Here is a 21,127-nt window from a genome sequence, read left to right as displayed (position 1 = left end):
GCATGGTAAGGCAAGCGATACTCATTCTCACTATAACGAAGACCCCGCAGCAGAGTTCTCGCTCCTTTTTCCTCTTCTTCCTCCTCTCACGTAACACGCATACACACAGCTCCTATCTCTGCCCCTGGGGGAAACCCCGTTCAAACGATCGCCTCACAACACACGTGTGCATCGGCACAGGTGATTACATACAGCAGTCTCACCGCCATTTTGTCCGAGTCACTCGACTCCGCGATCTGGTGGTAGTTTAGCTGTAGTATCTTAAGGCCCCTCCCCTTTTGTCCGGGTCACTCGACGCCGCCATCTTTGTAGTCTTTAGCGGTAGCTGTAAGACCCCCCTTCCTTTTCACCCACAGACCCACACACACACACACACTGATGTACACCCTCACCCATTTTATTCTTTTCTTTAGGTATTAGGCATATAAAATTGTATGATGACGTTTGTTGGTTGCAATATTAATTGATTTGATCATTGACTATTTTGATTTAATAAACTCTGTTGTACTTTAAGGAGCAGTCGTCTGTGATTACTTGTGCATGTGTATGTAATAAAACTGTATGTAGTAGCCTGTGTACGAACTTAACCCTTCACTGTCACTGAATGTGTAGTCGCACCCGACTATTGACATTATGAGTGACCACTAATTATGAGACTTAGTTTTATCGTTTGGTTATTGGTCCCTGTTCGCAGGGTGGTGCCCCGTTGTTATTAATAATCATTAATAATTGTTACATACATTAATAATTCTATTGATGTCAAGAATTCAGTTTCTTAAATGCTGATAACCCAAACACGCTTCCTTTACGTTCCCAACACCACCCACTCCAAAGCTTGGCGGAATTATTAGGTACATACAGTATGGAAAGCAGCAGTGAGTCAACTAGGATCCAAGCATATGCAAAATAGATGTGACGGATTTTGATGACAGCCTGGTCTCCTACAAATTACGGTCGCATACAAAAAAACTTTATTGTCCATTATGTTTCAAAGGAAACATATTTATTCACGGATTAAGTTAGTTTTTGACATATCACAAACACATTTCTAATCATAGTCCGAGGAAGTCTGTGTCAAAGAAAACCACAGGACATTCACCCAGGAGACCTCTGTCTGTGTCCTGTGTGAAACCAAGGCAATGTTGACTTTACAGCAGACATACTTATTATAAGCCAAACCATAATGTTAACTTTATCTAACCCAGTAGTTTTGTTTCAGTTTAGGTTTGGTTTATTTCAATTTACAATGTTAACGCGTATAAAAGAGTGACCGTAAACCCAGAGACAACACGTTTCCCTTGAAACATAAGTGAGAATGAAGTTCAATTGTATTGCAACATCATTTTGTGGGAGACAGGGTTGAAAATCAATGACAGCATTGTACAGGGGGTATTGAGCCTATTTGCCAACAAGAACCGTCTCACACAGATTCCATAATATGGATAAACTGTACACATGGGAACCTGCGATGTCTACAACACAACACATCAGCTCATGGCACCGTGGCATACTGTAGTGATGGGAATTATGGCTGTTTGAAAGGAACCAGATCTTATGGCTCTGTTCATTTCATTTTTCTTGTCTTTTTTTAAGTCATACGATAGGATGAATGTAGAATGGAAGAGCCACGATACGTCAATTATCGCCTGGCTGTTAGCACCATCTCAAGCTCATTCCTCAACAATCGATTCTGCTCCTCTGCTTCACCCCCACCACTTTCTGTCTCCTTGTATGTGTGTATATTTGTGTCTAGCAGTGCTTTGCGGCGCTTCCGCCCTTCTCCAGGCGCTGCAGATCTCGGACAGGCAGGGAAATTTGGCCCCAACAACAAAAAGAACGGCTCTCAAGTACGACTCGGCTCCCTTCTTTCACACAAAAGACACAAATATGGGTCGTTCGTAGCTGTCACATCACTACTGTGAGATGTCAGAGGTCAAACAGAAATCTGCTTCAGAAAATCACTGCTACTCGGTGCCATACTATCAAAACCAATGTTGGGAAAACAAATGCTGAGTCTCACTGGTTAAAAAGAGCTGACTTAATTGGGATTTATTTAAACACATCAATAGTTCCAGAGCTGTGCTGTGAGATTCTGTAGGCGTCAGGGAGCAAAATGAGAAAGTGTTGTGATATTCAGGCACCGGGCTGACACTAATGTGAGCTGGAAGGAGAGCCCGTGGGCCGAGCACAGAGAGAGCCGCTACAGTCTGTGTGGAGAATGGACAGATGCCGGAGAAATCCAGGCAGCAACGAGAGCTCAAAGTCAAATGGGGTGCAGAGAGATGAAAAGAGTGTGAGATTAAAATTCAGTGGGTGCGCAGAGATGAAGCATGGTGGGAGAGGCTGAAAGAGAGTGTGAAGATGGAGGGAGAAGGACAGCAGGTGGAGAGCATTAGTTCATTGGAGGGAGGGAGGAAACTCCCAACACTGTTTCAATTTGTCTCTGTGGAGTTTTGTTGTAAGCAGACAAAAGTTTACGTTTCGTTTTACTCACAAAAACACATTGTGTGTGTCTTTGAGGTCCAACAAACGTGTCGAATGCATTTTCTTTCACATAAAACATGAACAGAGACGATGCTTCCTATGTTGGTATAACCGTCACAAGGCCCGCCCACAGAAATGGCTGGGCACACGCTCTCTTTCTGCAACTAAACACATGCTAACTGAGGGAGAATTACTCAATGATGGAAGCTATACATACAACTCACTCCAACATTAGCTAATAGTTAAGTTTATACCAGTAAATTAATCGGGTTCTCCACTACACACTCTCTCCATCTGTCAGTCGAATAAGTAGATCTTCACAGAATAGAATGAGGTACAAAGAAACATTCATTGAACTTTATGTTTTCTATACAATGTTAAGATAAGTGAATATCGGATTTAATAAGGAATTGTCGAAAATATAAAACGTTGAAAATAATAGAATACAAAGCTGATCTTTGGCTCTGCTGCCTGGCAATTGTTCCAGTTCTCACAATGCTATACACTAATGTAAACATAAGCCTTTAGGTCATGGCTGAAAAGCACCTGTAAATTACACTGTAGGTAATACTATTATACATTTCAGGCCCATTTAAACTGGCTTCCTCAAATTTCTTTTTTTACATTTTTCAAATTAAAAACACCATTTATGATTTGGCTGAATAGTTGATGGTCATTATTTATTTAGAGATGCCCAGGTAATCCATTTAAATTCAATTATAAATGCCAATCCATTGTTTCCTTGCATTAGTTCAGAGTTGTAACTAAACCTTCAATGAGCGCCTACACAATAATTGTCAATTTTTTTAACTATAATAATAATAATAACAATACATCAATTTTATATAGCGCTTTTTAAAATACCCAGACGGAACAAACAAACAACAACAAAGAAAGAAAGACAGAGGAGCAAACGGAACAATCCACTGCTCCCTATATACAGGGATGGGTCAAATGCAGTAGTCAAATTTCGTGTATGTGTAAATGTATATGGGGCCGACCGTGGCGCACTGGGTTAAGAGGGTCGTCTGGGAACAGGAAGGTCAACGGTTCGATCCCCGACTGGGACGTGTCACGTGTCGAAGTGTACATGAGCAATACACTGAACCCCCGGCTCCCTGATCAATGGCAGCCCACTGCTCCTGCAAATGCAGTAGTCAAATTTTGTGTATGTGTAAATGTATATGACAATAAAAATGGTTTCTTCTTAGTGGAGGGTAGGGTGTGTGGAATTGTTCCACGTTCCAGCCTGCTTCAAGGCCTCCACCATCATCCCTGTCCCTAAAAAAACAAGGATCAGAGGACTTAATGACTACAGGCCCGTCGCCCTGACCTCTGTGGTCATGAAGTCCTTTGAACGCCTTGTCCTGTCTCACCTAAAAACCCTCACCGACCCACTCCTGGACCCCCTGCAGTTCGCTTACAGAGCCAACAGATCTGTGGATGACGCAGTCAATTTGGCCCTCCACTTCACCCTCCAGCATCTGGACTCCCCAGGAACCTACGCCAGGATCCTGTTTGTGGACTTCAGCTCTGCTTTCAATACCATCATCCCATCTCTGCTGCATGACAAGCTCTCCCAGCTGCACGTGCTCGACTCCACCTGCAAGTGGATCACAGACTTCCTGTCTGACAGGAAGCAGCACGTGAAGCTGGGAAAGCACGTCTCAGCTTCCAGGACCATCAGCACCGGTTCCCCCCAAGGCTGCGTTCTTTCCCCTCTGCTCTTCTCCCTGTACACCAACAGCTGCACCTCCAGTCACCAGTCCGTCAAGCTCCTGAACTTCGATACGATACCTGCCATAAGTATCACGATACCAGATACTTACGATACCAGAATTCGATACAATACCACAAATACGATACTGGTATATTTATCTATACGAGTAATAATGTACGGTTCCCTTTTTTACCAGCTTGTTCCTGCCCAGCTTTTTGAACACTTAACAAATGGCATTAATATTAGTATTAGCCGACAGCAAGATATTAATGAAAACTACAAGGTGCCATGATTGCTGCTGACTGCTGGCATATGTCTGACTGTCTGTGGGAGTGGGTGGGTAAACAATGCTTCATTTACTTGCATAGCGAGTTTGATATTTTCACTTCATATTTAAATTCATGGAATAATTATTTTTCCTTAACTAAAAATAAAAATAATTAGCTGAAGATCCACCCTCAGGCTCCACCAGCATGGAGCCATTTTGCGTGAATTGTGTTTCATTTAGTACACATTTGTGTGCATTGTGACCTCATGATCATATAGGCTTGTCGTCAAACTAGGCTAAGGCTCCTCGTGTTAGCTGTCTATAGGTGAGCTTGGGGGTGTTCATGTTTATAATCACATTTGCTTACCAGTCGTTCTTTGAACTCTTTAAAAAGTTCGGGTGTCTGTCTGAAAGGTGCTTTGCCGTGTTAGACGTGTTGCCTCACTTGGTCTGAAACACGTTTCGCAGACGGGTATCTGTATGTCAGTGGGCTTTCCTTCACTGTCTGCAATATAGCCGAAGTACTTCCAGATGATACTTCTGGCATCTTGTTTTTCAACAAGCCGAGGACAGTCGGGAAAAGCTCCTGCATGTCTCCCCTGTGATCACTCGCTGTGAGTGCGCGCTGCCTGTTGCTGTGTGAGCGTTGGGCAGCCCCGCCCCCTTGCAGTCAATGCCTGCAGGCAGCATGACAGGGAGCGGAGCAGCGAGTGCGCTCTGATCGCGTGCTATTTTAATAAAGTATCGAGACTAAAAATATGCAAAATCGTATCGTTTTTAACGTACAGGTACCGCGGTACCTTTTTAGTATCGATACACCGTACAACCTTAGGGGTGATGATGGAGCCATCAATGTTGAGGGAGAAGGGCTGGGCTGAACGGGTGAGGGAGTTAGGGCCGATGGAGTATTTCAGATTTGTTGCAGTTGAGTTTGAGAAAGTTCTGTTGCATCCATGATTTTATATCAGTGAGACAGGTGGTGAGAGTGGAGTGGGTGACGGAGGTGATGGTCTTGGTGGAGAAGTAGAGTTGGGTGTCATCAGCATAGCAGTGGAAGTTGAGACCATGACGATGGGTGATTTGTCCAAGGGGAAGGATGTAAATGATGAAGAGGAGGGGACCAAGCACGGAACCTTGGGGGACACCGTGGGTGACTGGGGAGGTGGAGGATTTACAGTTGTTTATTGCAATGAATTGATGTCGGTCTGAGAGATATGAGGTGAACCAGGAGAGGGCAGTGCCAGCTATGCCAGGGGAGTACTAGAGACGTGAGAGGATGGAGTGGTTGATAGTGTCGAAGGCGGCGCTGAGGTCAAGGAGGATGAAGATGGTGAAGAAGCCGGAGTCAGCAGAGAGAAGTATATCATTTGTGATTTTCAGCAGTTGGTTTCTGTGCTGTGTTTTGAACGGAAGCCGGATTGGAAGGGTTGGTAGAGATTATGGAGATTGAGGTGGGACTTGAGTTGTGATGCAACAGCTCTCTCAAGGATGTTGGACAGGTAGGGAAGGTTGGAGATGGGCCGGTAGTTGTTGGGGATGTCGGGGTCAAGACCAGGTTTTTTCAGCACGGGGGTGACATGGGCTTGAGGAGTTTGTTGATGGTGGAGAAAAGTGTTTTGGGGTTGTTGGAGCCAGATTGGATGATGGAGGAGTAGTGAGAGGAGCGAGCGGTGTTCAGGGCAAACTATGTACGCCTGTGTGGAGTGCCCATATAATGTCTGGACTCCTGTGGTTCCTGGCGAAGGTGCACGCTCATACGAATGCTTGTTCACGTGCAACTCGGTTATCTTCAGAGCTGCAGTCGGGCTTTACAAAACAAGTAGTTGTATTTCACTCTCACTTTTTTCAGGCAGAATGTCTGAGAAGTGCCCTGAAAGATAAATAGATAGATGTATACTTTATTCATCCCCAGGGGGAAATTTGTTCGTAGCAGCAGCAAGCAGTTACAGAGTAAACATTAAAATACGAAAGATGAAAGATGGTCAATATATACAATACAATAAGATAACAGAGCAGAATATAATACAATTTGAAGAAAATAAAAAATGCACAGTATATACAATAAAATAGAATGGTATATGTTAACCAACTAGATAAAAACAGTAGTGCAAGGATCACCAACAGCAAACAACAACAGTTAGCAGTGTTGTAGTCTTGTGTTTGATCTCGCCCGATGTGATTTATTGTACAGTCTAATAGCAGAGAGCAGGAATGTTGTCCTGTATCGGTCCTTGTGACAGCAGAGCTGAATCAGTCTGTTGGAGAAAGTGCTCCTCTGTCCCTGCAGTAGGTGGTGGAGAGGGTGGTCCGGGTTATCCAACATGGATAATAGTTTCTTCAGTGTCCTCCTCTCCACCACCTCTTCCAGATTGTCTTGTTTGCAGCCAATGATGGAGCCGGCCTTCTTAACTAGTTTATTAACTCTGTTGGTGTCTCCGGCTCCAATGCTGCTCCCCCAGCAGACTACAGAAGTACAGTGCACTGGCCACAACAGACTGGTAGAACATCTCCAGCATCTTGCTGCACACGTTGAAGGATCGAAGTTTCCTCAAGAAGAAGAGTCGACTCCTCTTCTTGTACACAGCATTGATGTTGTTCTTCCAGTTCAGTCTGCTGTCGATGGAGACACCCAGGTACTTGTACTCCTCCACCATGTCCACATCCTCTCCCTGAACTCTCAGCGGTTGTGGAGCAGTCGTCTTCCTCCTGAAGTCGACCACCATCTCTCTGGTCTTGGTCACGTTCAGACGCAGGTGATTTCTACCTGCCCACTCTACAAAGTCATCCACTACTGCCCTGTACTCCTCCTCCCGTCCGTCCCTTACACACCCGACCACTGCAGAGTCATCAGAGAACTTCTGCAGATGGCATGACACAGAGTTGTACTGGAAGTCAGTGGTGTACAAGGTGTACGAGACAGAACAGTTCCCTGTGGGACTCCAGTATCACTGACCACCGCATCAGACAGCACACGGCCCAGTTGGACAAACTGTGGTCTACCCGTGAGGTAGTCAGTGATCCAGGAGACGGTGGACGCGTTCACCCCCACCACCCGCAGCTTCTCACTCAGCAGCACTGGTTGGATGGTGTTGAATGCACTGGAGAAATCAAAGAAAGTGATTCTCACAGAGTCACCGGTTCATCCAGGTGCGACTGAGCTCGTTGCAGCAGGTAGATGATGGCATCGTCCACCCCCACATGAAGCTGGTATGCAAATTGCAGAGGGTCCAGTGAGGATTTCACCTGCGGTCGGAGGTGGGCCAAGACCAGCCTCTCCAGCACCTTCATCACATGGGATGTGAGGGCAACTGGTCGGTAGTCATTGAGGCCAGATGGTGTCGTCGTCTTCGGTGCAGGAACCAGGCACGACGTCTTCCACAGCACCGGGACTTCCTCCTGCTTCAGGCTCAGGTTGAAGAGGTGTTGCAAGATACCAGACAGCTGGACGGCGCAGGTCTTCAGGACCCTGGGGCTGATGCCATCAGGTCCTTCAGCTTTGCCTTGGTGGAGTCTCTCCAGCTGTCTCCTAACCTGGCCAGTCGTCACAGAGAGGGGGGGGGGGGTGGAGGGGGGGGGGGGATGATCTTCATCTTGAGGTCGCGCTGGACTCTCCTTAGCTCGTCCCTATCCCCAGATGCAGACAGACCTAGAGATGCACTACAAGCTAGGTTAGCACGAGAGACAGACTGAAGAGAGGTGCACTGCGAGCTAGCACAGCAACTTAACGTTATCGTTGTCTAACGTAGAGAGAACACAAGGGTACCTGAGTGTTACCTCAATTATATATATACACATATATACACATATATATATATATATAACACAGACAGACAGTACACAGACACATGCACACAATCACCCTCTCTTTCCATTTTCCTTTCATAATAACCATTCATTCACGAACAATTTAAACACAATACTTGGCAAATGGATCCAGACATTCGTAAGACTAATATGATTAAGAGGAAAATGAAAGAAAGGACTCAGGAAAATAGAGTTCATGTGAAAGCAGTCAGAAGCCTGAGCTGGTCAGAACAGTGAGCTTTCACAGAGGAAAGGTTCCACACTATGCTGCCATACTTTCTAAGCCACCCTGATATTGTCCAGGACTTAGCCTTTGATACTTTGATTTCCTCTACTGGCTTCACAAAAGAGCCCATTACTCTTTGCTCTCATTGGTCATGATATGGCCAATTGTGCACCCACAAAAAAAGGTGAATCCTCTTTTTGATGTAATGGTGTCTGTCGTACAGCTGTGAGCATTGGGCTGCAGTGACAGTAATAATGGATGTGTGCTACGAATGGCAGAACCTCCTGACGGACTGAATCACAGTGGCCATTCTGACTTTCATCTGACTGAAAGAGAAAGAACTTGTCATGTTGCCGCTCAGGCTTCTCTCTAGACAGCCAGTCGGCAGAAAATATGTTGGCACTGTGCATTTCAGCACGGATACATAGAAGGTCGACGATTCTCAAATGTTTCATATCAGCCTCGCATCACGCTTGCAGAAACACAGAATGCCACGTGGATAACGTTGTGAAACAATTGGTTTGGTTTTGGCAACCAAACTGCTTGGTTATGGTTCGGAAAAAAGCGTTAATAACGTAACAACATAACGTAAAACGGTGAGAACATAACAGTGTAAATATAGGACCACCAGCCTTAGCAATTCACATCCCCTCCCGCCGTGGAGGACTTTCTTCCTTAATATACTTGTTATTTTAATGCGTGACTTTTAATAAACAGTTGCTTGATATACTATGTCACTTGACTTTGACCGAATGCAAAAACTTTGACATCAAGTGCATCCTAGGTTTGCAGAAACATACAAGGCCCACATGTTTTGCTGGCGATTGGGTTGTGTCCAGACACCTTAGCCCAGCAGCCCAGCAAAGCCACATCATCATGGTGGGAAAAAGACAGGCAGATTGGAAGAAAGGCAGGCAGGAGATCAGCGGCAGCTAAAGTCTCACAAAGCAGAATCACAAAATGTTAAGAAATTTGCACGAACAAGTGCTGTGACTTCAAATCACAAAATGGGCTTGAAATTGGTTTAAAGAAGGGTAATGTCATGCTAGATTTGGCATGTAAAAGATCAACAATAATTTGAATTTGATGTGGTTATACAACCCTGCCGGAATGTTGATTTTGAACAATTCTTTAAAATAAAGATAAAAAGCAGGATTGCGTAACATGAAGGGTGGATGCATTACATGATCCTCTACCTCCTCCTCCTTCACTACACCACTGCCTGCGATGGCACTGAATAATAATCTCATATGAACTGAATTAGTAGGGATCATTGTCAGGGTTTGAGCACCTTATCAATTACTGTAGTGGCACACGCTTTTTGATTATACAAAAATCAAACAATATTTGTGGAAATGAAGGCAGTTTATTGTCATATTTTTACTGTATTCTAACCTAATTTGCATGTCAATCACTGGAAACCTTAGTTTTAGTTTTGGCTCCTGGGCTACAGTAACCTGAATCGCCAGATGTTTTCTTACACACAACTATCTGAAAATCCTTCATTCTCTGATAGATCTGATGTTCTAGCAGTCGAAGCATTGAACAGTCGCCTCTCCGAGACAATCACCAAAGCCAAGTCCAGAGCTGCCAGTAGCTCCTCACAGGATGTGGATTGCTTTACTGTCAACTGCCTTGCTTTACAATTGTTATAGATTTCGATGGTACTGTGTTTCGGAGGTGCATGTTCCCGAACCAAATTTATCAGAAATGTGTCAAGGGTCTCTGACCCGGAGGCAGCTGCCCAGCTACGAATCGAATGAATGTGTTCTAGGTAAAAGTCTTTCACAGCTTTTTAAAGTAACACACATTCAGTGAGAGCTTGCAATACTGAACTGCAGCAGAAGGAGAAGAGCAGAGTCAGAGAGCCCTAGGCTGTTCCCTATGATGCCATCAACATACCATCTTCCTTGGTTCTGCTGCAGGCTGCGGAGCTCTCCGGGCCGGACCCGACATCAGTGTGAGCCCTCAGCCACACACAATACTCAGTCCACTTCTGCAGGTCCTCCAGCACGTAGCTGGTGACATCAGCTCCAATCCCTGACACCTGGTGGCGCTCCACATCCTCCCCAGTGAGCGCTTGGTAGGCTAGTGAGTAGCGCGCTATCTCCCCGTGGCGGCTGTCTGTGGGTGGTGCCACCCAACTCACCTTGATGCTGGTGGAGCTGAGGCTGAGCAAGCGTACCTCCTGGGGAGGGGCTGAGGGGGCTGATGGGAGGGGAGGAGGGAGGGTAATGGTCAAGCAGGGTGGATAATGGAAGACAGAGCAACTGACCCTCTGGACTGCTGGGAGATAATCTGTTTATATGTTACCGAAACAGACAAGTCAAGTTTGACTACTTGCTAGTCTATGTCCTTAACATCGTTTGTGCTAGGACTTTGCTTTATCATGAGGTTTTGGAGGAAACGTAATTGCAGCTCCTCTAATGTCCAATGGCAGTGTTTTTTTTCCTAATCCAGGAAGTGTGAAATCTTTATACTGCACAGAATTCATACACTCTTAGACGTAAAGGTGCTATCTTCAACCATGTAGGGTTCTTCGACTTGTCTAGACCAGGGGTCGGCAACCTTTTCTATCCAAAGAGCCATTTTGTTCTATTTTCCACCAAATAAAATTTGTCTGGAGCCGCAAAAGCTGTTTGATATCACAGCTTATAAAGTTGTATATATAGCTATATAATACATACAAAAACTATAGTTTCTTGTATTTATGAAAATATAGAACAAGAATAGACAATTCTTGACATTGTTTTGCAATTTTACCTGATATAACAATATCAAACTCTTATGAAGAGGAGAGCTTTCTGCAGCAACTGAGTAATCGCTCTTTGTCGCTCATCTCCAGCGTGACACTTTCAGAACATGTGTGCTTGTTGTGGAAGCATAGAGGTAAGCCAGCATCGTTGGCAGTGAAAGTCTAGGGGAACCCTTTTATAAAGGTTCTTCCTAGAACCCCTCATGACAGTTTTTTAGCAGATCTCAGAAACATTAGTGAATGCAATGGTATCATAAGCAATTACACCAGTGACTAAATGTATGACAATAGGACTATAGAAATGAACCAGAATAGTTTTTAATGAGGAAAAACATGAATGTTTTAGTTTTGTTTTTAGAAGATGTGGTTGAAACTGAATGAGTCATTGTTATATTTTAAACATATTTTATTTATAGCTTGTGTTTTCATCCTCACAGTCCAGAGGGCAAACATAAACCAGGGCGAAACTTCACACTCTAGCTACCTTCCTGTGAAACACCACGTGAACACATTACCAACACAGTGTGAAGTGTCGCCAACTGAAAAGTAAAACATGCACACTACAGATGAATGCATGTATGCACAATGAAACACAAGAGCAGAATTCAATCAAGTACAGCAGCAAAACCAACAGTTGAGATGAGTGTGGAGCAGGCGGGAGATATAACACAGGGGGCCGTTATCGGGACCCAGCGAGCCCGTTTGAACAGTGTTGGAGGCTGGTGTGTTTGCCCGCAGCAGAGGCGCTTGTGATGAGTTGAAAGAGACTCAAAAGAACAGACGTAATTCCATCACATGTACGAGCACCTTTGGATACATCCATGCAGGGGGTGGAATAGATCAGAGAGACAGAGATGCACCGCCGCCCGAAACAGGGTTATGAAAAAATACCAAAACTTGGTGTAGAAGCTGTGAGAGAAAAGGATTTGGACAAAAAACGTGTGAATCCAACCCACACGGAAAAGGTTAGACGGCATATTGGGTCATTGTTGGTAAAGAATAAATATATGGAAACTAGAGAGCCGGGGTATGAGGTCATTAATGCCAGAAAAAAAGTCTAAAAGACTAAAGTTGTGAATTTATGAGAAAAAACGTATTTATATGTTATATTATAAATTATTATTCTGATATTCTCTGAGATTAAAGTTGTAAATTGACAAGAAAAAAAAAATACAAATTTGCAAGATTGTAAAGTCATTAATTTATGCGAAAAAAAGGGAAAATAGTAGAATGCAAAACCGTGGTAAAGCCAGGCCTTAGATTGTTGTTTGATCCTAAAGTAGTGTGATTGTGGTACGTATGGCCTCTGAGCGGCGCAAAGGTCCTAAAAGATACAGTCATGTTCTGTCTGTCGTCATATGAAAATGAACAAATACTAATATTGGAGTAGGTTACAGGGAAGCAGAGACAAACAACTTCTATCTATGACTACACAAAGAAGAGGGTCTTCTATTTCACCACAGCCAATGCCAAGAAACCAACCGCTGAGAAGACATTACTTCGAAACTGCGTTACCGTGGTTACATAATGACGGTTGCATTGTTTTGTCTTGTCTCGCCTGGCATTGCTAAAAACAAATCAGATCATGAGATCACCTGGTATTTTTAGTACATCTCCTCTGATGGCTTGTCAATTTTAAGAACTGTAACAAGACAAGCTCCTGCGCGCACACACACACACACACACGTGCTGGGTAAGTTAACGCATTATTATTGCGTTAACGCATTTCATTAATTAACGCCGACAATTATTTTAAGTTATGTTATTTTACATTTATAACAAATACCTCACATATTACGGTAATCAGCGTTGCACATGTGTCTGACCTAAATACCAAAAAAAGCAGAAAAGAAATGATTCATTTAAATGATTGTTTGCGTTTTTAAAGTGTTTTGTGTGTAATATGTATAATAAGCATCATTTAGTATCACCACTGAGAATCTAACAAACATAAAAACATGACGTAGATAGGTTTCAGTTTTCAAGGTGTATATTTAAATATCTCTTACACACATGAAGATAAAGTTATGAACACCGGCTGAATATCTACGATCAGAATCATTATAACTGTTATAACTGCTGCTGTGTAAAGGGAATACTGCTGCTCAACAACCTGATGTGTTTAAAGTGTTTAGAAACTAAATGTTAGACCTTTTGTTCATATAACAGCACTTTAAAATAAAAGTGCACAATACACTACTTTTGAATTCATTATTGAACTTTGCCACAATAATGCGAATGCAAAAAAATCATGCGACTAACATAAATCGTTGCCCAGCAGATAGATGAAAAGATGGAGGCAGTGAGACAAGCAGTGGTGAGGGTCTTTACACCAGTTAGCAGCTTTCCTGACTCGGGTGGGTTTGGCTGCCAGAGGAGTGATGGCAGACTGAAAATCAGAGCGACTAAACTGGTTTGCGTGACTGCTGGCGCAGGGATTTTTCTCCTGACAGGTAAAAACAGGAGCGAGGGCTTAGATTCCTTCTGGGAACTGTCATAAATACTGCAGCTTCAATTCCACATCTCCCAGCATGCCAGAGAGGCACAGATGCATCGCTAGTTATGCAGCCAAGCTCTGAATGAAAGGTGTTCAGCAGCATTAGTGTCAGTGTGAGACATTCCTGCACATCGGCAACACTGGTTGCCGTGTCTCACATGACGAACTATCATTTAGAAGAAACATGACAGTCATGATGAAAGCTGTCTCTCCGTGCAACAGTGTTTTTGTGTTTCCTCGGTCTTGCATCATAATAAGTATGTATTTATCGTATTAATATAGTATGTATCGACTCTGCGCCTTTATTAGACTATTTGTCAAAATAAGCAGTGTGCAACGGCTGGTGATTTGTTACGCAAGGGCAGCAGAAAAATATAGAAATACCAAGCAGTACCAGCATGCCTATGAATGATGGATCCTGTGAAGCAGCGGATTTTACGCCTGACAAAAAACATTCCTGGCATTTTCTTTTGTTGTCGCCTTGGTGCTTGAACTTTGTAATTGAGTTGCATGTTCAGCAAAATCAAGCAAGTCTTCACATAATTAATGCTGCGCTGGTAATTACATTTTTGCGAGCTTGAAACTGCAATAACACGGCTGGTGTGTGTAGAGTAGTGTGAGCACACACAGCTCAGGCTGGTTTAGAACAGCAGGCTCAGCTGGGAGTCAGTGTTACAAAGCTACGCTCCACCTGGCCTATGCCGGATCACCAGATCAACCAGATCACCCAGATCCACCAGTTCAACACCACACTGGTTGGCCAGAATAATGGTCCTTGTGTCTCCGCAATAACAGAACGATTTTCAATGATGCAGGAACCTTGAGCTGTATTCAGTCTCTTTCTCTTGCTTTCTCTAGGCTTCACCGCATGTTTGTAGTGTAGCAAAAACAGTAACGAAATGTTTGAATGCATCTGATTTTGTGTTACTGTGGTTCTATAACTGTAATGTATATTTATATTTTGTGCTATTTATGTGTGTTTTTTGACTGAACTGAAAGTTGTTTTTGTGGCTAAACGCCAACAAATATGGATTAAAGCAGATTATCTGGAAAGATATTTATTTGGAAATAAATAGATATTTTTCAATAAATTTGGTTCCCAAACCAAATTTTGTGTGTTGAGAAAACTTAAAATGAGCGCGTACAACCTGAAGAGGACGTGTCATTTATTTCAGCTTCGACGTCATTCTTACACTCATACGGACTCAGCACGCGTCACGGTGGGCAAATAGTCAAAGGGAGAGCAAAGCGAATTACTTGGGATCCATTCTGTTTTTAGGGTAAGAGAGAATATGTTGCCATTTCTAGCCTGAGTGACTGAATGTGTCAGACCTGCTGTGCACACTGAATACATCTGTGTATGTGTCTATTCATTGCATTCATTGTGCTGTAAAGCACAATGAATGGTCTAAACCACGACACACATTATCGAATGTGTGTTCCCGCTTTACAAGACTTTAAACGCACAATACTATGATACAATGTCTTCTTCTACAAAAGAGTCAGTTTCATGCGTGTCTGACAAAACAGACACGTTGCTAATTGACTCAATACGGCTGTCAACAGGCCACAAATAATACTGAAAGCAAATAACTTACAATTTAATTTACACGTAGCATCAGATGCTGCTGTAAGAAATTTGAGCAAAAAACTGTAGTTAGTAGATATAATAAAAGTGTTTAATAATTCTAAAAAGGAACAGCCAAATTGAACATTTTGGAGGTAAGTACAGGAACGACCAACAGGGGGGATGAAACCCCAACTTTCGAGGAGTTTTCTGGTCAGCAATGCGGAGAATCTGGGCCAAAAAAACAAAAATGAACTCTTTCGGGACTGAAGATAAAACCAGAAGAAGAAACCCATCAGTATCTGAGGAGAGCTGAAGAAGAGTGGCAGAGGGCCACAGGGGGGAGACATGATAGCAATGAAGCCACCACTGTGGTATGGCGACACAGTGTGCAAAAGGGCCTGCCTCCACCGGTACGGACAGCGCTGGGAGAAGTAGTAGGCTTGAGCAACATGAAAGATGCCATGTGGAGGAAACACCTAACTCACTACAACCAGCGACATCTAACTGAGAAGACGAAAGGACAGGAAGACATAGAGAGAATGACGCGGCTGCTGCTGAAACTTCAAGTAGCAGAGGTCGACAGAGAAATCAGTAGAAAATTTCAGGCCAAGAAACAGATGAGAGCAGCAGAAGCCCAGCAGCAACAAAATCCAGCAGTACCAGCCTCCACGGTGGTGTACAATCAGCCCCCACCACGATGCAGAAGTGGTGCATCCAACAGAGGGAGAGGTAACGATAAAGGGGGGCATGGGGGTCTTGTAAGTAAAGGAGTGTGCTACGTATGTGGGAGAGAAGGTCATTGGGTGAGAGATTGCCCACATAAAAGAAGAGGAAGACAGCCCAATGCACCACCACAACATGCTCCGTTCCCACCACAACATCAGCAGTACCTACGACCAGGTCCATCTGGACCTCCTCCCGTGAGACATCAACAGATGCCCATGCTGTCACCAGGACCATGGGGAGGTTCAGTGTATAGCCAAGATACATAGATGGTTGCCATGTGATCTCTTACAGCAGAGATATCGTGGTGAAGGGGAGATATGGTAAGGTGTCAAACATTTTTTGTAGATCCACATTTAGAATAGTTTTCAGTAAAGGTGCTACTCACAATTTTTGAGATTTAATAACGTCATGATAAACCACAACTTTGAATTTAAATACAGCACAATCCAAGTCCTCTAACTCAGTGATAGGTCCTAGCCTAGACTTGCTAACTCTAGAAATTGAGAAATATACGGGAGCTCTAACTAACATGAGCCGAGTGTTGTTTTCTCAGGTGACAAACGCAGAAGCAGCAGCTGACGAAAGGAAGCAGGCTGACGTGTCACCAGGCAGTCTGGTGTGGATAAAAGTCCACGAGCGCAGGTGGAGTGAACCAAGGTGGACCAGTCCATGGGAGGTAGTATTGGCAAACTCACATGCAGAAAAGGTAAAATGGGAGCGACTTGGCACCACCTCACTCACTGTGCAGCAGCGAAGGTAACGAGTAAGACACTCGCAGAGACAGGATTGAACATCAAACAGGAAAATTTGAAGCCAAAGACATCTCAAAAGAGGGGTTTAGACAGTACTGAAGATGACGTTTCCCCCACAGTTTAAGCGAGGGCATCCAGTAGGAGACTCTAGCTTCAGTAGGTTATGGAAGTCTGTAATTATTTGCTTCCTGATTTCAGTAGTTTCCCTCTTAGTATGGGGAATTAACCACAGACAGGAACCAGAACACATGCATGACTACATCAGGATTCGACATTTAGCCTCAGTAGCTAATCAAACCGATCTTAGACCACGTAGAGAGGCTTCTCTGACGACACTCACCTATGAAAATGCAACTCTCACTCTTATGTTCAAAGAAGGTACAACATCAACGTTCCAGTTCGACTTCTGTGAAGTAGTTTCCTGTCCCAGGTATGAACACACCTACGGGTGGATGACCAAAACCTTGTGCATCATAACTGACGAGTGTGGGCCCGCCACAAATAAGTATGGTAAGCTGTTATCGTATTATAACTGTGATTGTGAAGATTGGGGATGGGCAACGATGAACACAGGTGGCGAGGGTTTAGGAAAAGACCCCAACCCAGGTCTTAAAGACCGACTAAAGATGTTAAATGCCCCAGCTTCTTATCACATGTGTAGAAAGGGGGTGGGTAGATGTAATCCTTTAAGACTTACTTTAACAGACCCAAAATTGACTGACTGAGGACTTTACGTAGTACAGGGAAAGGCAACTACTGATAGTCCTGCCCCACAAGGGCTCATTAGGATTATTGTTAAGCCTGTCAAAAAGACCAGGTTCGACATACGACTGACGCAGAGAATGAGGTACCGGGGGTTGGAAACTGGAATGGCAGATGGGAATTTATGGTGGGTACAATATACGGCTTCAAGTCAGAAGTACAGATTGTATTGTGTGTTTAGGACCTAGACCCCTAGCAACACCAGTTCCTTCAAGATTCAGACTCCTAAGTCCTGAATTTAGTTGTATTTTAACTCTGTTTACTGATGACACTTTGCCCCTCCATCACACTTGTCAGGGGCTACACTGGGATTACCCACGTGTAGAATATAATACCCCACCTCTGTTCCAGGTTACAGAGGGTCCATTTGATTGTATAGTCTCAGATAGAGCTAAGGGGCCCAATGTAGGTAGTATTATTGCAAATTGTAGCAACAGTCACAATGCTAGCGACTATCTATATAACAGTGTGTTAAGACAGACAGCACCTAGAGCTGATTTATGGTGGTGGTGTGGAGGAAGAACCATATATCCAATCCTGCCTAAAGATTGGACAGGTAGATTGGTAGTGCGTTGGTGCAACTTATATTGTCATTCTATATCTTGCCTGTCACTGATGCAACTTATAGAGAACTCATCTCTCCACGCCCACATGCTAACAGAAGATCCAAAAGAGATGCCGGTGGCCCGAAGGGAGCCTTTGATGACCAAGTGTACATAAGATGTCATAAGAGTGCCAAGGGGGGTGTCTCATGACTTTCAAGCCAGAAATCAAATAGCAGCAGATTTAGAATCTGTTTTCTCTCAGAGGGTGATGATTAATAAAAATGTCGATTGGATCAACTACATTTACTATAACCAACAGCGTTTTGTAAACTTCACCAGGGACGCCATATCAGGACTGCATGCACAGCTGGCGAAGACTAGTTTTATGACCTTGCAGAACAGAATGGCATTAGATATGATTTAGCAGAAAAAGGTGGCGTTGGCCAGAAGTTTGGGACTGCGTGCTGTACTTTCATTCCAAATAACACAGCTCCTGATGGATCGGTGACCAGGGCTCTGGAGGGACTGACAGCACTCAGCCAAGAGCTAGCGGAGAACTCTGGTGTCACGAATCCATTCACCGACTGGTTGGGAAGTATGTTTGGCCAGTGGAAACATACATTTTGTCAATCGTAATTACTCTGTGTGCTGTCGTCGTAGGCCTCCTAGTTGTCTGTGGATGGGGGTTCCCTTGCATCCGTGGACTTCTACAGGGGTTTATTGCTTCACCGATGAGCCAGACACCAGTCCAGGCAACCAGTTATGTGTCGAGGATGAGGACGAATTGGAGCTTCTGATGGCCACAGTCTAGATGAGGCCACCAGCGGTGCCATAGCGGAACTTCACAAGCGGTTCCTGACCATCCTCTCGGAGATCCTGAAGGACCTGATAAGGCCCAGATGGATTTCTAAAACATCCGGCTGTATCATGATCCTGCCAGCCCCAAGACATGGAAGGCAGTGATTTTCAACGCATTCGATTTTGAAACGAACTGAACAGGAATACTTGAAATGATATCTGTATGCATGAATTGTTTGCCTCTGTTTAGATAGATAGGGAGCCTCTCCCTGGATTGAGTAGGGGGGAGGTCTCCAGGGACATTTGAATAACTAACTACATTTGAGTAGCTAACTCACAGTGAACTGTGAGTTAGGGGGGAATTGTAAGAAATTTGAGCAAAAAACTGTAGTTAGTAGATATAATAAAAGTGTTTAATAATTCATAATTAATAATTCATAATTAGTCATAATCATAAGGGTTTTGGGAATGCATAATTAAGATAAACATAAAGTGATGTAGGAATAGTAGCTAAAAGACATGAAACTTCTGCCAAGTTGCAGAAGTTTAACTTTCATACTGAAGGATTATTATAGAAGGGGTTAAAACGTAACTGACAGTCATTGAATGTGTTAGTAAACTCAGGGGCAGACAGGCGAATACACTCCTGGAAGTTAGCCAATAGGAATCGGGATAAATGGAAGAGGAGGTGTTTCGAACAGCTGTGGGTGGTTTAATTTCAAGTCTTTTTTCCTCTCTCCCGTAAAGGCTCGCAGAGGACAGACGTGTTTTATACCTGAGGAGCTGAGTAGAGTTTTTTGCAAATGGGGTTTTATTGTTTTAATATTTCATAGGAGTATGTACTCCAATGTTTAACTGTAATCGTACTTGCATCAGTGGAATTAAATTCCTTATAATTGTAAACCAGTTTTGGTAGCGTTATTATTGCAGCGTGTGTCGACGGCACAAAGCAGCCGGACACGTGTGCTCTGGCCTCCACACTGCGCACACCTGGGAAGTTAGCAGGAGAGAAAGGGGTGGGTCTCACACACACACACACACACACACAGTACGACAATCCTACATTAAAGTGCAGCATGACCCGTCAGCCACCTGAGTTGGATTCCGCATGGTGTCCATGTGGCGCTGATGATGCAGGATGACATCACCAATGCAGTCCAGTGACTCACCTGTCAGCCGATGTGACTTCATGTTTGCTCCTCTTGGTTCATTGCCATTTGGTTCATTTAAACATACAACATACTAGAACTAGTCCGAGCAACAATGACGGGATCAAATAAGCAGAACCAGAGTGACAGTAGAAGGCTGGAGTACTTACTGGATTGGGCAGTCCTGGCCTCAATAGGCTGCGTAAAGACTCCTAAACCCATCTCAGATTTTGCAGCCAGGGAAAACATGTAGAGTGTGTCTGGCTTCAGACCATCAACTGCAAAGGAGCCTGCTGGGTCGAAAGTGGCACGATGCTGTGGAGAGACCATGAGCTCATGAAGGCCCGGTCCATACGCACAACTGTTAACTACTGGATACACTATTACAATCTGGGGCTTCATTTCACAGGAACAAAACCAACTCACTCAAATCTTCTCACATGCTTCCCTGAGATAAATCTAATCAGAAGGAACTGATGCTGTTGTTGATTCGACGCTACGTTTGTGGGAAATAAGGTCAAAACTATAACAAATGGAAATAGCGCAAAAAGGGTTGTCATTTGAAATTGTCAATTACAAACAATGTGTTAGGTGGCCACATAAGAATGAATACAATGAAAGAAATAAAGAAGCACACACACACAACAAAAAGGTTTTCAGCACATTTTAGGGTAGAATCCCATCAATATACCTCATTGGAAGAGTACTATGTTAAGGTGGTATATACCTTATTTGTGGGATTGTTCTCCTCCCAGTAGAGCAGTTCAAAGCCAATGATTGGATCCTGGACAGGCCAAAGCCATGACAGCATGATGCGCGAGTCCAGCTCGGCCTCAGCTTGAAAACCAGACGGCTGAGCTGGAACTGGAGGCGGAAACAAAGACATGGAGAGAGTGAAAGACAGGAACGGAGACAGAGATGATGAAGGGGTGCATTCAGAGGAGGAAACACAAAGTAAGGGAGTCAGGAGGTGGAGGCCGGGCGATGCTGCAGTCAATACTCATCAGTATTCAGAGCAGCATCAAAACTGAGGAAGTATAAAGGACGTCATCACCTTCAAATCCTCTGAGGT

General features: G+C 43.9%; 1 protein-coding gene across 1 annotated transcript in view; it reads right to left on the bottom strand.

Annotated features, from left to right (window-relative positions):
• ptprfa (protein tyrosine phosphatase receptor type Fa) overlaps positions 1 to 21,127 on the bottom strand; it is a 343,585-nt gene that overhangs the window by 201,713 nt on the left and 120,745 nt on the right. Inside the window, exons 8-10 of the mRNA XM_079267305.1 lie at positions 20,783 to 20,919; positions 20,226 to 20,370; positions 10,405 to 10,710 (exon numbers count right to left, since the gene is read on the bottom strand). Of these exons, the coding sequence (XP_079123431.1) occupies positions 10,405 to 10,710; positions 20,226 to 20,370; positions 20,783 to 20,919 (588 nt within the window). The remainder of the gene's footprint in view (positions 1 to 10,404; positions 10,711 to 20,225; positions 20,371 to 20,782; positions 20,920 to 21,127) is intronic.

This window comes from Melanostigma gelatinosum (assembly GCF_949748355.1).
Source record: "Melanostigma gelatinosum genome assembly, chromosome: 4".
Classification (NCBI taxonomy): domain Eukaryota; kingdom Metazoa; phylum Chordata; class Actinopteri; order Perciformes; family Zoarcidae; genus Melanostigma; species Melanostigma gelatinosum.
Note: the sequence above shows the minus strand (reverse complement) of the source record. Positions and strands in the feature narration are given on the sequence as shown.